A 20,627-nucleotide genomic window follows, 5' to 3' on the forward strand; every position below is an offset into this window, starting at 1 on the left:
GTCTCCTGTCTGGGTCACTCACTGCCTATGAGCCCTTCTTCTCTACAAAGCACTTGAAGGCTGGAGCTGATGGCCTTCCATCCTGAAACTCTACCCTTAGTTAACCATGAAAATTCTGACTGAGGTGGGAGGGGGTGGGGTATTTACCAATCTTGCATTCACTCTACTCTATTTCCTGTCCTTGCCTGAACTCAAAGACCCTTTGGCCAATGCCCCATCCCCAATCTCAGCTAAGTGTTATTTTTCACTTAGATTCTCTCTTTTTTTCCATCTACTTCCTCACTGCAATTTCTGTTGTTACTGACAAAGACTATAGGAAGATTTTACCCGGGCCAAATACTTCCTTCCTCTTACCCTCCTCTTACCCTCATCTTTCTTTACACATATGTACACACATACATGCACACATATGCAAGCACACACATGCACATGCACACTCACCCATCCAAAACACAAATGCTTCATTAACTGCTGAGATATCTGTCCTGGTAGTTCTCCAGTGAATAAACACTTTTCTTCTCACCATGTGCCTGCCTTCTCCCCATATTCATTTATGCCTCTCCAGGGCCTGGAGCTATCTCCATCTTCAGCTCCAGAGTCCTTGGTTTCTGTCTGAGAACAAATGGCACAGCATCCCTGCCAGGATCAAGAACCAAAGGCAGAAATGACCTCCAAGCAGCAGAGAAGGTAATGGGGCTAATGACGACCCTCAAACGTCCTTAGATTACTATACTCCATGGGAGAAGAACCAGGGTCTCCTGTCTCCTCCTATCGCTCTTCATTGGGCTTCACTTGCTTCCTGGCTGGACAAGATGGGGACTTTAATGTGTCCTCCCTCTTCTCCATCTCCTTGACGAAAGAGACAATAGCAAATCTTTGTCATTCTAATTTAGAAATCAGGCATCAACTGCAATTCCTCTAGGAGTTGGTGGGGTACACAAACTAGGGACATTTATTTATTCCAGGATTGACTTTGCCTAAGTCCTTTGAATCCTCTATAGTGTGAATCAAGGCCAACCACCCAAAATCAAGCTTCCCTTGGTCTAGGGTTCAAAAGCGGGCTAGAATCTGCTGCTTGAGGCTAAATATGAGACCCAGGTGATGGTATTCATGAAGTCAGAAAAGAAGGAGGGTTTACTGTGAACTTATGGATCAGGAAAGCTTCATAAAGGAATCAGAATTTGGCTTGAGCCTTTGAACTTGCAGCAGATGTTTTGAGATAAGAGTTTGTAGAAATTTGGGAATGGGCGTGGTGATTCATGCCTGTAATCCCAGCTCTTTGGGAGGCCAAGGCGGGCAAATCACCTGAGGTTGGGAGTTCGAGACCAGCCTGACCAACATGGAGAAACCCCATCTCTACTAAAAATACAAACAATTAGCTGGGCGTGCTGGTGCATGCGTATAATCCCATCTATTTGGGAGACTGAGGCAGGAGAATCGCTTGAACCCTGCAGGCGGAGGTTGCGGTAAACCGGGATTGCGCCACTGCACTCCAGCCTGGGCAACAATAGCGAAACAAAAAGAGTTTGTAGAAATTTGGGAAGAGAAAGTGAAAAATGACTTATAAATTTCTAAGCTGCCTATCTTATGAAAGTGCTCGGAATGGTTAACTGGACCTCAAGCCTAAGAGCCAGCAAGGAATTGAGAAGCCTGAGTCTGGAGGAAGTTGGGAATCTGCTCTATCTAAGAGTATGAATTCTCTTCCAGACAGCTGCAGGACCTTGAGGAAAAAATAATGAGTAGATACTGGAGTCTCCTAGACTTCCATATGAGAAAACACATAAACCACACCAGAGCCCTGGCCTTTCTGCTGATGAACATATGCTTTTTGATGGTGAAAGTGGACAGGACACTGTAAAAATAACACACAACAATAACGTTTGAAAACACTTAACAGTTACAAGTGCTTTCATATAATCATCCCCCAAATCCTTGAGAGAAAGATTACTCCTCTTGTTTTATAGGTGAGGAAACAGGCTTAGGGTTGAGGTTCAATAGCATAGTAGGGTGACTATAATTAACAATAATTTATTATGTATTTCAAAAATAGTTAGCTGAGAAGAGTGGAAATGTTTCCAGCACAAAGAACTGATCAATGTTTGAGGTGATGGATATCCTAAATACTCTTGATTTGATCATTACATATTGTATGCATTATCAAACTATCACATGTGCCTCATAAATATGTACGATTAATATGTATCATTAAATAAATTAAAAGGATGTTTTCAGAATTAGGGGCATGGCTTGGATTTGCAATAAGTAGTAGCTCTGCCGGGTTCTATGGAGAAATAACACTCCAGCTGGCAGAACTGTGTGCCTGAGCCATCTGATATGATGTCAATGCTATCAATGTTCATCAACAGTCTCCTTTTAACTGGAAATCTGTAGGCTCAGTGTCTTTTTATTTTTACTTTATTTTATTTATTTTTTTTAGCAACAAGGGCTTGCTCTGTTGCTGAGGCTAGAGTTCAGTAGTGCAATCATGGCTCACTGCAGCCTCGAACTCCTGGGCTCAAGCAATCCTCCTGTCTCAGCCTCCTGAGTAAGCTAGGACCACAAGTGCCTACCACCATGCCTGGCTGGGTTTTTTTGTTGTTGTTGCTGCTGCTCTTTTGTTTGTTTGTTGTTGGTTTTGTTTTGTTGTGTTGTGTTGTGTTGTGTTTGTAGAAACGAAGTCTCACTATGTTGCCCAAGCTGGTCTTGAGCTTCAGTGTCATCTAGAGCCCAGTTTTCACTCTTCTGGGTCCCCAGACTCCCTGTGATTACTGGCCTCCCTACTCCTGTTTGGAAAAACTTATTGCTTTTTTTAATGGCAGGAACTGTACTAGCAGGAACCGCACGGCCAGGAGATGAGGCTGTTTGCTCAGGATCGGCAAGCATGGTAGAGCAGACTGGTTACCCGGGTTTCACTCACTTTCACCCTTCTTCTTTCTTCCAGTTACCTGTATATCTGTATACATCCTCTCCTAGGTGACTTTGGCACTGATTTAGGAATGAGGTGGTGTTTAGGAATAAAAGCTTCAGTTGTGCTGCCAAGAATAAGCAAAATCTTTCCACTTCCTCAGCCTTCCATCCCCATTACCACCCCATCAGAAGTCACAAAGGAAAAGAACACTTTTTCGGGGGATAAAAAAGGAAGCAGTTTGCTAATTGAGTATACTTTCCAAAGAGGACCTGGGAAGTTTGACAGGTTAGGTGGGGTGAAGGGTGGAGAGTAGACATAAATTAGGCAGGCAGGAAAATGACAAGGTTTAATGACAGTGACCATCACCTTCACTTCCAATGTTCTACGCTTTAGAGTTCTCAAAGGGCTTCCAAGATATTTGGAAGATGAGGCAAGGTTCCCACCTGTCCCCACACCTCCCATAAGGGATATGAGAGGCAGGACCCTGGCTATCCTTCCTGGATTTTTAGTATAGAAACTTCAAGAATTCCTGCTCAGAGTGATAGGGTAGAGTTAGGAGAAGCCTTTAGCCCACGTTCTCTGCTCCTCATCAGGTTTATATCATTCTTTCTTTGTAGCACATCCACAGAAGGGACAATGAGATCACAGGTGGGTAAGGTATGCAAATTCTCTGGATTCTCTGGGCCTTCTAATTCCTAGGGAGAGGGGAGGAGAAGAGGTTGTAGACAGGAGGAAAAAAAAAAAAAAAAGCTGCCTGAGAAGGGACGGGGTGCTCTTGACTGGCTGGTAGAGTGGGTCATTGTCTACCACACCAGTAATATCTCCAATGCCACTGCTTCACCAGTTGACTCCAGGGGCAGGCAAGCTGTACAGGCATTGACAAGGTGGTAAACAAATGGGTCTGTTTGGACCTGTCACACACCAGCTAGATCCAGAGCGAAGCAGGATATATGGGATGAAATGATTCAGCAGGGCTGCAGGAGACTTTTGGCTGCCTGAGAAATGGGATGATTTTGGGTGTCCAGCTCAAGTCCAAGAAATATCTTGTCTTCATAATGTTTCATAACGTGTCACTTCAGTTTCTGGGAGAGTTGTGATATTGTTTCCAACATTTGTTCCTTATTTCTACAGGAAAGACAGGTAACCATCACTGAAACCCTGTGGGACCAGGTGAGGACAGAGGAATCATTTTTGACAGCGTGGCAAGAGGTGGGAAGTGGGGGAAGGCTTCAGGAAGGAGCACATTTATTTCTCTTTCCTTGAGTGGTTTGTTGATTGACGGTGAAGGATCAACACGCTCCCTCCCACCTTGTTCTGTTGTTTGTGCAGTCTCATATTCTCAGAGCTTCTCGGGTCTGTGCACATCAGCGCCCCTTCCCGACACCCACTTATTTGAAGCTGTCACAGGTCCTGTTTGTTTTAAGGGTGTTTAATCCCCAATTCTCAGTGATTTTTACAGACTTGAAAGCACAGGTATGGCCTTTCACAAACATGAAAATGTTGATTTCAATTCACAAACGTAAAAATGCCAGGTTTCACTTTATAGTTGAAGGGTATATATGTGCAGAAGCCAGTAATGCCCATAAGATACCCACAGCAAATTGTAGTGAACTTTCATAGAATACAGACATTTACTTGGAGTTTCTAAGAGGCCTTCACATAAATACCAGCTACTTCAACATCCCAATCTTACCATATTAGTTGCTCGTAAAACCTTAGATAGAGATGAGAATTAAAAGATAATTGATCACTTTTGAACTTACAGTACAGGAAACTGAGCATTTAATCATTTCTGATTAAAAATGAGTAAAATTATCTAGAGCCTCTTGTGCCAGCCCCCACTGTACAATATTATATAAAATGAATAATGTGTCCAACATGTTTTATTTTCTGTGATATTCAATGACTCTTTATATAAGGAAATAATCTTAATTACAATGCTGTACAGTAGCATCACTATTTCATGTTCTTACAATTATTATATTAGCTAAAGAGTAAGTTGTTTATATAAGAGTCAAAAGACCATCCTGTTGAGAACAAGAAGATAATCAAGTACTTATAATATAACAAAGAGTGAACAAAGGGCAGAGAATTAACCATTGAGAGGCAACGAATTAATCATTGGCACACTGTACCCCTTTGCCCATTCATCTTCCATATGTACCCTTATATACAAATTGAAGCTCCTGAATATCTACATACACTATATTTCCACCAAACAAGATAACAACTATCTAAAAGTTCTCACACTTTCTCCCAAGGGAGACAACCCACAGTTCCAACAGTCACTGGATCCATTCATGGCTGGGTAATACAGTAGGCAGATATTTGGTTTTATAAGAAACTGCCAGCCCCGGCCCTGGACCCTATAGCCACTGAGATGTTGATGCCGAAGAACTGGATTGCCATTTATGAACTCGTTTTTAAGGAGAGAGTCATGGTGGCCAAGAAGGATGTCCACATGCCTAAGCACCCGGAGCTGGCAGACAAGAATGTGCCCATCCTTCACATCATGAAGGCCATGCAGTCTCTCAAGTCCCGAGGCTACATGAAGCAACAGTTTGCCTAGAGACGTTTCTACTGGTACCTTATCAATGAGGGTATCCAGTATCTCCATGATTACCTTCATCACCCGGAGACTGTGCCTGTCACTCTACGCCGCAGCCATCCAGAGACTGGCAGGCCTCGGCCTAAAAGGTCTGGAGGGTTAGTGATCTGCAAGACTCACAAGAGGGGGAGCCAACAGAGATACCTACAGACAGAATGCTGTGCCCCCTGGTGCCGACAAGAAAGTGGAGGCTGGGGCTGGGTCAGCAACTGAATTCCAGTTTAGAGGCAGATTTGGTTGTGGATGTGTATCTACCTCAGTAAAATTGGAGAGGATTATTTTGCCTTGAATAAACTCACAGCCAAAAAGAAAAGAAAAGAAAGTGCCACAACTTTTTCCAAAGTGATCATATGATTTTACACTCCCTCCAACGAGCAAATAAATACCGTTGATTTGAATACCTGTGCTAAGCTTCAGAATAAGAATGAATTAGACTGAAAATAAATATGATAGTAGGTTTCGTTATACATCCAAGGCACAGCCCAGTCTTCTTTAAATACTTTACTGTATTTTGCTCATTTACCACATAAAGAAATGGCGGCCCAGAGGTTTCTGTAGAGTGGAAGTCAGTGAGGATTTATTGCTAGAGCTACAAAGCCACAGTCTTGGCATTCACATTCTACAGCCTAGTGGCTAGGAGACTAGGTAACTTAATTTTATATGTGAAATCTCTCTGTAATAAAGTAATCAACTACAATATTATTTTTTCTATATTTTTGTCTTCTGTCAGGTGCTGACAGTTTTTAAGGATATACAAAAGGAGGTGAGATTAGATTTTGATTCTCTGAATTCCCCAGCCCTATCATGTGCCTTGATCCCATTTTTTTTCTTACCCTACTGAGATGTTGCCTCTGACCAAGGTTTCAGCTTCATTTATTTTTCTAGTGATTTCTCCCTTAAAGAGTACCACGGTCTTGTCCGTCCAGGCAGCTAAGGCAAGAAGATGCCTAACAGTTCCCTTGAGGAAATGTGATAACACAGACAGAAAATTGTATATGCTAGAACTTCTCTCAGCAAGAATACTCTATGTGGTTGTATGAAATGCTGATAAGTGACTGAGTTGGGGAGAATCCCCTAGTGATGTAGTAAACTGCCTTATTAGGTGACTATGTCTGTGTGGAAGTACAAATTAGACACAAGAGCTAACCTTCTTGGGTAAATAGAAATAAAACCTCTTCCTCTGCTCTCCTTGGCTCTTCTTCTATAGATTTTAGTCTCTCTCTCTCTCTCTCTCTCTCTCTCTCTCTCTCTGTCTCTCTCTCTTTCTCTCTCTCTTTTTGAGACATGGTCTCACTCTGTGCCCAGGCTGGAGTGCAGTGACGTGATCTCAGCTCACTGCAACCTCTGGCTCCCAGGTTCAAGCGAATCTCCTCCCTCAGCCTCCCAAGTAGCTGGGAGTACCACACCCAACTAATTTTTTTTTTTATTTTTTGTAGAGATAGGGTGTTGCCATGCTGCCCAGGTTGGTCTCGAATTCCTGGACTCAAGCCATCTGCCAGCCTTGGCCTCCCAAAATGCTGGGATTACAGGTGTGAGGCACTGTGCCCAGCCTAAGAAGGATTTTCTTTTTTTTTTTCTTTTTTTTTTTTTTTGAGACAGTCTTGTTCTGCCACCCAGGCTACAGTGTAGTAGCATGATCTCGGCTCACCACAACCTATGCCTCCTAAGTCCCAGTGATTCTCCTGCCTCAGCCTTCTGGGTAACTGAGATTATAGCTGGCACCACACCCAGCTAACCTCTGCATTATTAGTAGAAACGGGGTTTCACCATGTTGGTCAGGCTGGTCTTGAACTCCTGACCTCAGGTGATCCACCCACCTTGGCCTCCCAAAGTGCTGGGATTACAAACATGAGCCACCCCGCCCGGCCAAGAAGGAATTTTTAAAAGATCCTTTACATGTAGTTAAAGCTTCTCTGCAGAGAACCACTGGAGACTCAATGAGGAGTGTAAAAGGGCCCAGAAAAGACATAGCAGAAGGCCAGAGGGCCACAAAGAATAAAAGATGTGAGACCTTGGTATGAATAGTTATGACTGTAAGTGATGAATTATGTGTCTCCCACCCCTAAAGAGGCACAGCTTGCCCCTATTTATTCATTCATTATTCAAAAGACATTTATTGAGCATATGCTATATGCAGGGCATTATATTAAGTGGTTTGGTGTGAGAGATACAAAAACAATACAAATTGTGCTTTTGGAAGTCTTGGGATTTTGGCCGGGCACAGTGGCCAAAGTGGCTGGATGGTAATCCCAGCACTTTGGGAGGCTGAGGTGGCCAGATCTCCTGAGGTCAGGAGTTCAACCAGCCTGACCAACATGGTGAAACCTCATCTCTACCAAAAATGCAAAAATTAGTCAGACTTGGTGGTGCACACCTGTGATCCCAGCTCCTAGGGAGGCTGAGGCAGGAGAATCGCTTGAACTTGGGAGGTGGAAGTTGCAGTGAGCCGAGATCACACCACTGCACTCCATCCCGAACAGCAGAGCGAGACTCTATCTCAAAAAAAATAAAGAAAGAAATCTTGGGAGTTCCACGTCCAGGAAGCCCATGTTTTCCCAAACAGACATCCCTGCATTTGACCAAGTCTATAGCTAGTACACTGCAGGTCCACAGGACACCAGCCCCATCATCTCTGACTCTGTATTCTCATTATTTTTCAGCTGCAGGAAGATGCTCAGATTCGAGATAAAAGAGCACCATTCCAAGGTTTGGATAAGGAAACAAGGGAGGGGATCTGGAATTCAAGTCTCATTGTATCCATTTCCCATACAAAAAAAAATGGAGATAAGAACGAGATATGGAGTTCATCCCAAAGTCTCACCCTAGGATCTTCCATTTAGCTTAAGGCTAGAGTCCAGGTTCTTTTCTTTCCCCACTTCAACCAAATTGGGAATTGGCTTTCCTTAAAGCATTCATAAGTACTGCGAGTCTCTCCTCTGTCCATCTCAATCGCCTCATGTCTGAGTCTGTTCAGGCTGCTAGAACAGAATACCATATTCGTTAGTTTATAATCAACAGAAATTTATTTCCCACAGTACTGGAGGCTGGGATGTCCAAGATCAAGGTGCCAGCGGATTTGGTGTCTGGTGAGGCCCTGCCTCCCAGTTCATAAACAGCCAACTTTTTCACTGTGTCTTCACATGGAGGAAGCAGTAAAGGAATTCTCTAGGTTCTCTTTCATACAGACACTAATCTCATTCATGAGGGCTCTGCCCTCATAAGTGAATTACCTCCCAAAGGCCCCACACCTTACTATCATTGCTTTGGGGATTAGGTTTCAATATATCAATTTGGAGGGGACATAGACATTCAGTCTACAGCACGTGGACAGGGATGGAAGAATCCTTTTCTCCCTTGGAATGGCTGTTGAGGGCCTGAGAACACTCTCATGCTTCAGCTAGATATGGTTCTTGTCTGCAAAGACAGCAAATACAGAAAAAGGGAACAGCTTCCCAAGGCTGGCACAGGGATAGAATGGCAGGCAGGCTAGAGTGGAATGATTACTCAGGGCGGTCAAGTTACAGTTTTCAAATGCCCAGATGCTAATTCTAGCATTTCAAGAAAATACTCAAAATACCCAGGAGCCTAGAATTATAGCACAAAAGCCATATGTGGAACTCTTTTCTTCACTCATCCAAGAAAGAACTTACAAATTGGGGCTTTTCAAACTTTTGCATATATACAGATCACCTGGGTCCCTTGTTAAAAAACAGATTCTTATTCAGTAGGTCTAAGCTAGGCTTGAATTCTGAGATCCGCGATTCTCTGCCTCTAAGAGACTCCCGTATGGTGCCAAAGCTCCTGGCTCTTGAATCCCATTGATTATCAAGGATATATATGACTGAGCCCAAAGAGAGAGCCTCCAAAGTCAGAATTAAATAAGATTGAATTCAAGGATTTTTATATCCCATGGAAGGGGTGAGGAGCCTTCAGCTGTGGATACAAGAGGCAGGGTGAGGAGGAAATCTGGAGATTCTGACTACTCTTGGGGTCTCTCTGGTATTGGAACCACTCTATGCTTTTTCAGCCCCGTGGCAAATGGAGTTCGTTAAGAGTACAAATCTTCTTGGGGATCTTTAAATACAGACAGTCCCAGAGAAGACCCCTCTGATCTTTCTCCAAACCTGGTCCATCACCTCCACTCCAGAACAAGAAACTATGGCCTCCACTGTGAGATCCAGAGGCTCGTGAGATAATTTCCTTGGATGCTGATCCCTAAGGTTCAAAAGGTCAAAAGGGCCAAGCTTACCTCTGCTTGGAGAATGCTCTCCTTCATCCTCGGAAGCCTGATTTCCAAATAGATCCCTGCAGGGCCCTGGGAACACCCACCTGATTACCTGGGCTGTAAAAATGTGGATTTAGGATCTAACTGTTGCTGCTGCTTTTCTGCTTCCTGAAAGATGGAGCAAGGCAGGGTGAAATCCAGGGTGAGATGAGGAGAATTCAAGTCTCATTGTATCCCTTTCCCACACAAAAAAACGGAGATAAGAAGTGAACTACCAGGGACTTGTTCCAGCGGCAGCGCCCTGGGATGGAAACATTTGGCTAACTCAGCTCCCAGCCCTGGATTACAGAGCTTCAGCGGCCATGATCCACTCTGCTTCACAGGGGGCCAGATTTCTGGTGCCACATTCTGCAACTGCCTCTCTGACGGGCTTGTTAGGTCGTCAGTGTCCCTTCAAGTCTGGCCCCTCCCACTTTGGCTATACTTCAAACCAGGGATGCGAGCTGAGCAGCTGGGGAGACATGTCCAGGCCCCTGTAACAGAATGACTCTTCTCTGTGTCCATTTCAGGGATGAGCAACTGCTCCGTGACACCTATGACATCAGCACCCAGGACTGGGTAAGTGTCCCTATTCTGACAAGGTTCAAGGGAGATGGCACCCACCTGGATATGGGTGTGCTGGCCACGAATATAGCTAGCTCTGAGCCTTGAGCCTTTGGAAGCCTGTGCTTCCAAAGGGGCAAGAAGTGCCTCCCCACCCGACTTACAAATGGTGAACTACAGAGCCTGGGATTCCTCCTCCATCCTCAGCCCCATCAGAAATCCCTGAAATCTCATGATCAGCCCTGAACCCTCAGGATCAACCCTGAACCTCACCATAAGAAAGTATCTTATTGTAAGAAAGTATCTTAATTCAACTGAGGGAATAAGGGAACATAGAAAGAACGACAGCTAGGAAAGGAAGACCACAAAGAAGGAATAAAGAATCAAGAACATAGGCTGGGCGTGGGGTGGTTCATGCCTGTAATCCCAGTACTTCTGGAGGCCAAGGCGGTTGGATTGCTTGAGCCCAGGAGTTCGACACAGTGAGACCTGTCTCCACAAAATATACAAAATTAGCCAGGTATGGTGGTGCACACCTGTAGTCCCAGCTACTCTGGAGGCTGAGGTGAGAAGATAACCTGAGCCTGGGGAGGTGAAGACTGCAGTAAGCCATGATCATGCCACTTCCCTCCAGCCTGGGCTAGAGACAGAGCAAGACCCTGTCTCATTTAAAATAAAAAAAAAAAAAAAGGATCCAGGACTTAGAAGAAAGTTATAAGAAAATTAGCAAAAGTTAATTTTCAAAAGAAAATTAACAAAAGTTAAAATGCCCTAACATTGAGAGATGTCGCTTTCTCTTCCATAACAAGATGAGGAGAAAAAAGATCAGGCTACTGCAACATAAACTTAAATTAGACATTGGAAGGAAAGACTTTCCAATAGTGCGACTGAGAAATAGGACTAAATAGTCAAGAAAGACAGCAGCACCGAGTTGATGGGTGCAGCACACCAACATGGCACAAGTATACATATGTAACAAACCTGCACGTTATGCACATGTACCCTAGAACTTAAAGTATAATAATAATAATAATAATAATAATAAAATAAATAAAATAAAATAACCTTTAAAAGCTGAAAAAAAAAAAAAGAAAGAAAGACAGCAGCACCATGTACTTCAGAGGGCTTTAAAGATAAATGTTTAAAAAAAAAATTAGGCCGGGTGCGGTGGCTCTTGCCTGCAATTCCAGTACTTTGGGAGGCCGAGGCAGGTGGATCACCTGAGGTCAGGAATTCAAACCAGCCTGACCAACATGGAGAAACTCCGTCTCTACTAAAAATACAAAATTAGCCAGGCATGGTGCTGCATGCCTGTAATCCCAGCTACTCGGGAGCCTGAGGCAGGAGAATCGCTTGAACCCAGGAAGTAGAGATTGCAGTGAGCCAAGATTGTGCCATTGCACTCCAGCCTAGGCAACAAGAGTGAAACTCTGTCTCAAAAAAAAAAAACTAATTTTGACATGTTATGGTTTTTCCCAAACCAGGAAATGGAAAAGATGAACTCCCTAGATCCCTGTTTTAACAGAATTTGTCCCTATCTCAGAAAATTAACTCTCATAAAATAAAGCCATTTGTTTTAAAGAGATGGATTGTTATGCTTTAACTTTCTCAGTGCTGAAACCATGGAAGGAGTAAATGAAAAGTGATTTCATATTAACAAAATTCTCAATGTAACTATTGTAAACCTTTGCATATGAGGAGCACTTTTGATTGGTCAAAATCTTTCAGATATATGATATTATTTAATTTTAATTTTATTATTCCTCTGAGTCAAGCAGTAGGAATATTCCTGATGAAAACATAGGCTGTAATAGGTTATGATGCTTCATCTCCTAAAGCCCACCCAACAAGAGCTTTTTCCTATGAGCCATGCATCCATCAGGAAATTGCAACTCCCAGAACCTGAGATGCCCATTCTTGGTGGAGTGTAATAATGGAATCCCTAAGGGTAATGGAGGCCAGGAAGGGGACTGAAAGGGTAAGATCTCTTTCCCTCATACGTCTACAACTTTCTCTTATTTGGCACAGAAGCGTAAGGCCTCCAGATTCCTCCATGACCCCAAAGTTGAGAAGATTGCAGTTCAACTCTGGAGAGAAGCCATCAGGAGGCTGTGTCCACAACCTGAAGACACAGCTCTTCAGTCAATCACCTTACTACCCTGGACCCTAACTCTATAACCAAGGAAGAAGGACATCTCTGCTTCAGCCAGGTGTTTTACCCAGGCAGTCTTTCCCCTGAGCTCCACCCTGCCCATCTGTGGTAGTCAGGAACCCAGGCCTCATAGGTCCTCATCCCAACATGGCAGGGCAGCACCCCAGGAAGTAGGTGCAGTCGTACAAGGGGCAATAGGGTGAGAGGGTGGACAAGTGAAGGCAGGGCTAGGCCAGGTTCTTTTGGGCTCTGCGATCAAGACAAAGGGCCAAACAGAGTGCATCAGGTGTGGATAGTGTTCAGGAATCAAGGACAGAAAATTGTGGGATGAAGAGATGGAAAGGTGTAAAGTTTTAAAACACATTAACAAATGTGAGGCCTATAATTCCCTCTGGAAAGTGCTCTAGAAACTTACACTACTTTGGGGGCTTAATTCAGTGTCAAGAGTCAAACACAGTCTGTCCTTTATAGACCCCATTGTCCGGGTTTTCTTTCCTAAAGTATTTGAATATGCTTCCCCAAAGGCACTGTTTAAGTGACAGGCCATTTCCTCAACCCTTTTCACTCTCCTGCTCCATAGGCTCATCTGACACCTCAGCCACCTCACCCTGTGGCAGAGACGATACTAGCCACACCCTCTATGTGGCCTTCTCTAGGGCTTATTAGGAATTCCTTTAAAGAAAGAATCTGAGTGATAGGTGATGGAGAAGATTGGTTTCATCTGCCTGTGTCTAAGTACAGTGACTCTACGTACTTTCTTGAATAGCCCCCTTTCAAATATTTTATCCTGTTTGCCCCACAAATCATCAAAATACATAAAGTGTTTCAATATTTTAGCATTAAGATTATATGTTGCTGAATGTAATACATACACTCACAAAACCTCTGTCAAAACCCAGTTTGGGTTCAGATTGTAAAGCAGGAAGCTTCCTTCCTCTAGCACAACATGGATAGCAAGTGTAGGACAGCAATAATCCTGAAGTGGAAACTACACAGAGAGAATATGGTCGACAACTAGTGGATCTCCTCCTTAGTTCCTGTTGGATGTCTTGGGATGGGGTCGTGAGAGTAGAAGGATCGCCACGAGGACAGCTTTTACTCTCAGGGTCACCTGCCTAGTAAATTGTCCAGCAGGGAGGAGAATAAATTTCTTTTATTCCCATCCATATGACTATGACATCTACAGCACAGCTTCAGTTGCCTGAAAAGGGGAAGATATTAGCAGATATCATCACTGAACCCAAAAGAGAGGGTGGTGCCCATGAGTGGAGATGCCAGGGCCTATGGCTGAAACTGGGAACTTGGAAATCAAGTGAGACCCAAGCACATTCCAACTGCCAAAGCAAGCAAACCAGCAAACAAGCAGCTGATGAAATAAATGTGACATCAAAGACTTGCCCTCCTGGTTCTTCCTGGGCTGTGGAATGGGCAGTGATAAAATTTCCAAGTATGATAGTGCATTTGGTTCAAAGAACCGCACTGTAGCATGGGAGAACCTGCACTGTTATGTCATCAACTCAATCTGACTTTGTCTAAGTTTTTCTTCTTTGTGGGCCTCAGTTTCCTCTCCCATAAAGTAAGTAGCTGTTACTAGAAAATGCTGAAGGTGCCTTTCATTTCCAATATCCTGTGATCTGGATGGTCTCACAGTCTACCATTTAAACATAGTTATTCCCAGCCTGTGAAAAGACCACCTAGTCCAAAAGTATTTCCTACAAGACAAGACTATTTAGGATATTTGTCCAAGATGGTAATCTTTGCATATATAAAATAAAACATATTATGTAACTGGTAAAGTAGAATTTTTATTTCTTTCCTTTTAAACAGAATCTGAACAAATGAATGTCATATATTAAATATTATACCATGTAAGATTTAACCAGAGTGAGGATTTGTCACACCACCAACAAAATAATAATCAGAACACATTATGGCAATAAGGTAACTTTATAAAAATCTTCACCTCATAGATGTTGACTCAGCATTTGTTAACATAAAAATTTTATTTTTTTAATTAACAGTTTAAAAATTAAATTACCTGATAAGGAGACACTGTAATTATTGGATTGTACTGAAAACAAAACCAGACAAGGGTGCCTTCTATTTTCATGCTAGTTCAACAATATTAAAAATGTTGTCAGTGCTTTCCATTTCTTTATTTTATTTTATTTTATTTTATTTTATTTTATTTTATTTGTTTTGTTTTTGAGACAGAGTTTCGCTCTTGTCGCCCAGGCTGGAGTGCAATGGTGCAATCTCAGCTCACTGCAACATCCACCTCCCGGGTTCAAGTGATTCTCCTGCCTCAGCCTCCCAAGTAGCTGGGATTACAGGCACCTGCCACCACACCCAACTAATTTTTGTATTTTTAGTGGAGACAGGGTTTCACCGTGTTGGCCAGGCTGGTCTCGAACTCCTGACCTCAGGTGATCCACCAGTCTTGGCCTCCCAAAGTGCTGGGATTACAGGCATGAGCCACTGCACTCCGCCCAGTGTTTTCCATTTCTAAAAACACTTAAATATAAAACCTCAGCAAGACATTTTATACAAATAGGTAGCAAAATTCATCCAGAAGCATAAGACAAAATGTCCAAAAACAGGCCGGGCGCATGCATGTAATCCCAGCACGTTGGGAGGCTGAGGCAGATGGATCACCTGAGGTCGGGAGTTCGAGACCAGCCTGACCAACATGGAGAAACCCCATCTCTACTAAAACTATAAAATTAGCCAGGTGTGGTGGCACATGCCTGTAATCTCAGCTACTCAGGAAGCCTGAGGCAGGAGAATCGCTTGAACCCGGGAGGCAGAGGTTGTGGTGAACCGAGATCGCGCCATTGTACTCCAGCTGGGCAACAAGAGCAAAACTCTGTCTCAAAAAAAAAAAAAAGTCCAAAAACAAATCAACGTATTAATGGAGTTACCTTCAAATTTTTACCTCTCAAAGTTACAGCCACTGAAATTATATTGTATCATATTAAAAGGCAGAAATAATTAGTGGAATAGAAATGCAATTCGTGATCCAGAAAAGTTTCAGTCTGTGATAGCCAAAAATTCCTAATCAAGAAGGATAAGAAGCATTCATTAATAAATGATATTGAGGCCGGGTGCAGTGGATCCCAGCACTTTGGGAGGCCAAGGCAGGTGGATCACCTGAGGTCAGGAGTTCGAGACCAGCCTGGCCAACATACTGAAACCCTGTCTCTACTAAAAATACAAAACTTAGTCAGGCATGGTGGCGGATGCCTGTAATCCCCGCTACTCAGGAAGCTGAGGCAGGAGAATTGCTTGAACCCAGGAGGTGGAGGTTGCAATGAGCCAAGCTGGTGCCATTGCACTCTATACTGCATATAAATGAGACATTGGTTTTAGAAACAGGAAAACTAAAGGATATTTTAGAACCTTTGAAAAAAGGACCTGCCCTATGGCTATTTAACTTATTAGTGTAGAATCCACTAAAGCATTTTATCATCAATAGGATTTTATAAACTCAACCATGATACCAGATTTAAAAGGTAACCTTCTCCAGTTCATTGCTATTTTTAGCAGATGCATCTAAAACTGGACAGGATGTACAGGTAATCTGTATTTGGGGTATGGGAAGGATTTTGAAGCTGAGTTTCTAGGTAAAGATTTAATTAGTAAAGATTCAGCTGTCCCCCTTGGCTAGGCTTTGAACTCATCAGGAGTAGTCAGGACCAGGAAACTGATGGGGATATCATAATGAGTCTTATGGGTGACCCAAGGTCAGACTTAGGATGTAAGGCCAAAACTGGGAGTTATGAGTAAACATTCAGTGTTCAAGGAAATAGAGCATTGTAATCCAGACCTGAAGACTCATGAAATACATACTTGAGGGTCATGAGGGAGAACACATTCTGGCGATAAGGGAGAAATCTGGAATATGAAGACTGAGAACAATGTCTCAGGATGAAAGTCAGAAAGCTACTCTAAATATCTGTACAAGAGAAACATAGAGGAATGAATGTTCTACTCTGGTTTTAAACAGTCTTTGGAGTATGATCAGAGAACAGTGGGACAGGACTTCCCCCTGTAAGATAGGGATTACCAGCAGCAGGCATTTCCAGCAGAAACTAGATGCTCAGAGTCCAACTTTGCAGTCCTATAAGATGAATTCCCAATTTTTTTCCTATTTTCTGAGAAAGTGGTCCAGAATCCACAGTACTACACGGAATCCCGGCTGTTGCTACAGCCTATATACCCACTCATGTATTCCCGTCTCATGAAATCCTTTCAAGTCTTCCTCTCACTTACTTTTCCAGAGATTCCAGGCATTCCTGGGATACACATCTTCCCCAGTAATTATATCAAAGATTCCCCTAGGTGTCTACATGAGTCCCAAACAACTTCTCTCCCACTTGTCATGTCTGGAGGCTGGTAGCAATACCTATTAGGAGGAATTACATACCCTCCTTTCTGAATGACAGCATCCACAGTAACTGCAAAGTGGCTTACCACCCCCTACCCAAAAAAAAAAAAAAAAAAAACAGCCTCCACTCCAAAATAATTCCTCACCTCCTGTTTTTCTTCTAATTGAGTTAGTGAGCAGGAGTGGGCTTCTACCAGTAATGATTGCAATGTGATTTTCTTAATAAAGTCACAAAGTAAGAATAACAACAGCAGCATTAGCAGAAACAACTTTGATTTTTGATAGTGTTTTACCCTATAGGAGAATTTATCTGAGTTTCGTCTAGACTCACAACCTTAATAAATAATTTTAATAGTTACAAATGTCAATGAACAGTTAGGAGTAGGTAGTTTTTTTATATATAATCTCATGTTTAATCCTCAAAACATTACATAGCACTATTATATGTATTTTATATACTAAGAAATTGAGGTACAGAGCTTTGTATATCTTGTACAAGTCATATAGCTAATTAATAGTACAGCTGGAATGTGAACGTAGTGTGACACAGGAGTCCACTTAGCCACTGATCTGTGTGGCTCAATTATACTCTAAGCATTAGCGTTTCAGAACTACCCATGTTTTACTGAACATGGCTTGATTTTTTCTCAGTCCTGAGTGTTTGAACACATTCTTCATGCCAATTAATTGTCTCTTTGATATTTATTTTCCTTGGTCAATTATATGCTTTCTTTCTTTCTTTTTTTTTTTTTTTTTTTTTTTGAGACTGAGTTTTGCTCTTGTTGCCAAGGTTGGAGTGCAATGGCACGATCTTGGCTCACCACAACCTCCACCTCCCGGGTTCAAGTGATTCTCCTGCCTCAGCCTCCCAAGTAGCTGGGATTACAGGCATGCACCACCACAGCAGGCTAATTTTGTATTTTTAGTAGAGATGGGGTTTTTCCATGTTGGTCAGGCTGGTCTTGAACCCCCGACCTCAGGTGATCCACCTGCCTCAGTCTCCCAAAGTGCTGGGATTACAGGCATGAGCCACCACACCTGGTCAATCATATGCTTTCTTTAAAAATTTGTTCAAATTTCCTCAATGCATTATTACTGACCCGTATGTAAATCAAAATTTGAGCTCTCTTCATATTAATTACACTGTTACAATTTCTTGTTTTCACATTCCTGTTCTTCAGTGGATCATTTAAAGAGCAAAGACTACACCTCAATCATTTTTATGTTCCACGTGACTGATATGAAAAGAGAATCAGTACCATGAGAAAACTGTCTGGAGTAGTCTTTACTTGGCTGCTATGATTTTCCATATTATTTCTAGGCCTTTGTAAATGGCCTTGGGGAACCACAGCACCATCACCAAGTTCCTCCTCCTTGGGCTGTCTGCCAACCCCCACGTCCAGGCTCTGCTCTTTGTGCTGTTCCTGGGGATTTACCTCCTGACCATAATGGGGAACCTGATGCTGCTGCTGGTGATCAGGGCTGATTCTCGTCTCCACACGCCCATGTATTTCTTGCTGAGTCACCTCTCTTTTGTTGATCTCTGCTTCTCTTCAGTCATTGTGCCCAAGATGCTGGAGAACCTCCTGTCACTAAGGAAAACCATTTCAGTAGAGGGCTGCCTGGCTCAGGTCTTCTTTGTGTTTGTCACTGCAGGGACTGAAGCCTGCCTTCTCTCAGGAATGGCCTATGACCACTATGCTGCCATCTGCCGCTCACTGCTTTATGGACAGATCATGGGTAAACAACTGTATAAGCACCTTGTGTGGGGCTCATGGGGACTGGGCTTTCTGGACGCACTCATCAATGTCCTCCCAGCTGTAAACATGGTCTTTTGTGAAGCCAAAATCATTCACCACTACAGCTGTGAGATGCCATCTCTCCTCCCTGTGTCCTGCTCTGATATCTCCAGAAACCTCATCGCCTTGCTCTGCTCCACTCTCCTGCATGGGCTGGGAACCTTCCTTTTGGTCTTCTTATCCTACACCCGTATAATCTCTACCATCCTAAGCATCAGCTCTACCTCGGGCAGAAGCGAGGCCTTCACCTGCTCTGCCCACCTCACTGCATTGATACTTTACTATGGCTCAGCTTTGCTCCGCCATCTCATGCCAAACTCAGGTTCCCCCATAGAGTTGATCTTCTCTGTGCAGTATACTATACTCACTCCCATGCTGAATCCCCTCATCTATAGCCTGAAAAATAAGGAAGTGAAGGTAGCTCTGAAAAGAACTTTGGAAAAGTATTTGCAATACACCAGACGTTGAATTAAAAAGCAAACATTGTTGGCTTAGCACTGTGGCTCATGCCTGCAGCAGGAGGATTGCTGGAGCTCAGGAGTTTGAGATTAGCTTGGCCAACATGGCGAAACCCTGTCTCCAAAAAAAAAAAAAAAAAAATTAGCCGGGCATGGTGGTGTGTACCTATAATTCTAGTTACTTGGAAGGCTGAGGCAGGAGGATCGCTTGAGCATGGGAGGTCGAGGCTGCAGTGAGCTGAGATTGCACCACTGCACTCCAGCCTGGGCAACAAAGCAAGACCCTGTCTAAAAAAAAAAAAGAAAAGAAAAAAGACTGTGGAAAATTTGGATCAAGCTGCATACAACATGACACTGGGTAAGTTTACAGTAGTAAGTATTCCTGGCTACCCTCATTGTCTGATACTGCAAGCTATAAATTAGAAGTGCATGAGAGAATGGTACAAAGTTATTACCAGGAGGACAGTTAACTTTAATCCCTCCTAGTGACAAAGCAAATTATTAAGTTATTACCTCAATAAAGTTTTATTATGAACATATTTATTCATTTTTCTCATTCTAAAACATTCATCTTGGGCTTTGCATTTAGTAAAATCATTAGTGTCATGAATCTATCATTATTTTTAATTTACTTTGGTAAATACACTAAAAGTTATGCATTTAATAACAACACAGTGTCATGGATCTGTGGGAGAGAAAAGTCATAGATAAGACTTGATGGGAAGAAAGAGAAAGATTTCCAACCGTGTGGCCATAGGAGACATAAACAGCTACGAGAACTTCAGAGAGGGAATCAACATATTGAGGCAGAACTCGGACTCAGATAACATTCCCAAGAACTTAACTGTGTGTGCCGCTTGGTGGCCAGATCTCCAGTGCAAAAGGTTGCAAGGAGGCTCTGCGGCTCTGGAAACTTCATTTCTCACACGGTCTTCATTCACTGTATAGGGGATTTATATTGTTTCCAATTAGCTGATCTTATCAGTGTGTCTTTTCCTTGTAGAGTGCAGGCTATGTACCCTAGACAAATAATCTTGTTTTGACCTCATCTCAAGTGAATCCCGAAACTATCTTTGTCTCATCTTTCATTGTTTAGTGGCAGGTGGTTTGCCGGTTCTAAGGCCACTGAATAACTCTCACGTAAAAAACGTTTTTTCCTACAAAACACAAATCCATTGTCACACCGCTTCTGATTTGTTTAAGCTATATTTTACGATTGTCTAATTTACTATCGTTAACTGAAAAGGTGCAAAAACTATGTACAAATTATTGAATTTATTGAATATTAACTTGCACTTTTCTCAAGCTTCTTTCACAAACTCTCTTCGTTCTAATTGTCAATTTTAAAAGTTTTTCATGAAAAAAATGTATCTGTTACAAGGGGGAAAGAAGCCTCCAGGACAGCAGTGATTTGCCTCAGCTGCACAAAGGCCAGGCCAGATGGAACAGACTAGCCTTCATCGAAGGCCGCAGGGAGCCCGGAGCCC

At 42.8% G+C, this 20,627-nt stretch overlaps 2 protein-coding genes and 1 pseudogene across 2 annotated transcripts; all 3 read left to right on the forward strand.

Annotated features, from left to right (window-relative positions):
* Nucleotides 1–622: 622 nt before the first annotated feature.
* C11H12orf54 (chromosome 11 C12orf54 homolog) lies at nucleotides 623–12,514 on the forward strand. Its single transcript, XM_077953093.1, has 8 exons — nucleotides 623–687; nucleotides 3,526–3,556; nucleotides 4,040–4,078; nucleotides 6,247–6,279; nucleotides 6,419–6,550; nucleotides 8,177–8,222; nucleotides 10,311–10,359; nucleotides 12,373–12,514. The coding sequence occupies exons 1-8, from the start codon at nucleotides 623–625 to the stop codon at nucleotides 12,512–12,514; spliced, it is 537 nt and encodes a 178-aa protein (XP_077809219.1).
* Nucleotides 5,289–5,805, forward strand: LOC107000849 (small ribosomal subunit protein eS10 pseudogene; annotated as a pseudogene).
* Nucleotides 12,515–18,214: 5,700 nt separating the features above from the next.
* On the forward strand, nucleotides 18,215–19,150 carry LOC709157 (olfactory receptor 8S1). Its single transcript, XM_015151570.3, has one exon. It carries the CDS (start codon nucleotides 18,215–18,217, stop codon nucleotides 19,148–19,150), a length of 936 nt encoding a protein of 311 aa, XP_015007056.3.
* Nucleotides 19,151–20,627: the final 1,477 nt, after the last annotated feature.

The sequence above is a fragment of the Macaca mulatta genome, chromosome 11, assembly GCF_049350105.2.
Source record: "Macaca mulatta isolate MMU2019108-1 chromosome 11, T2T-MMU8v2.0, whole genome shotgun sequence".
In the NCBI taxonomy this organism is placed as follows: domain Eukaryota; kingdom Metazoa; phylum Chordata; class Mammalia; order Primates; family Cercopithecidae; genus Macaca; species Macaca mulatta.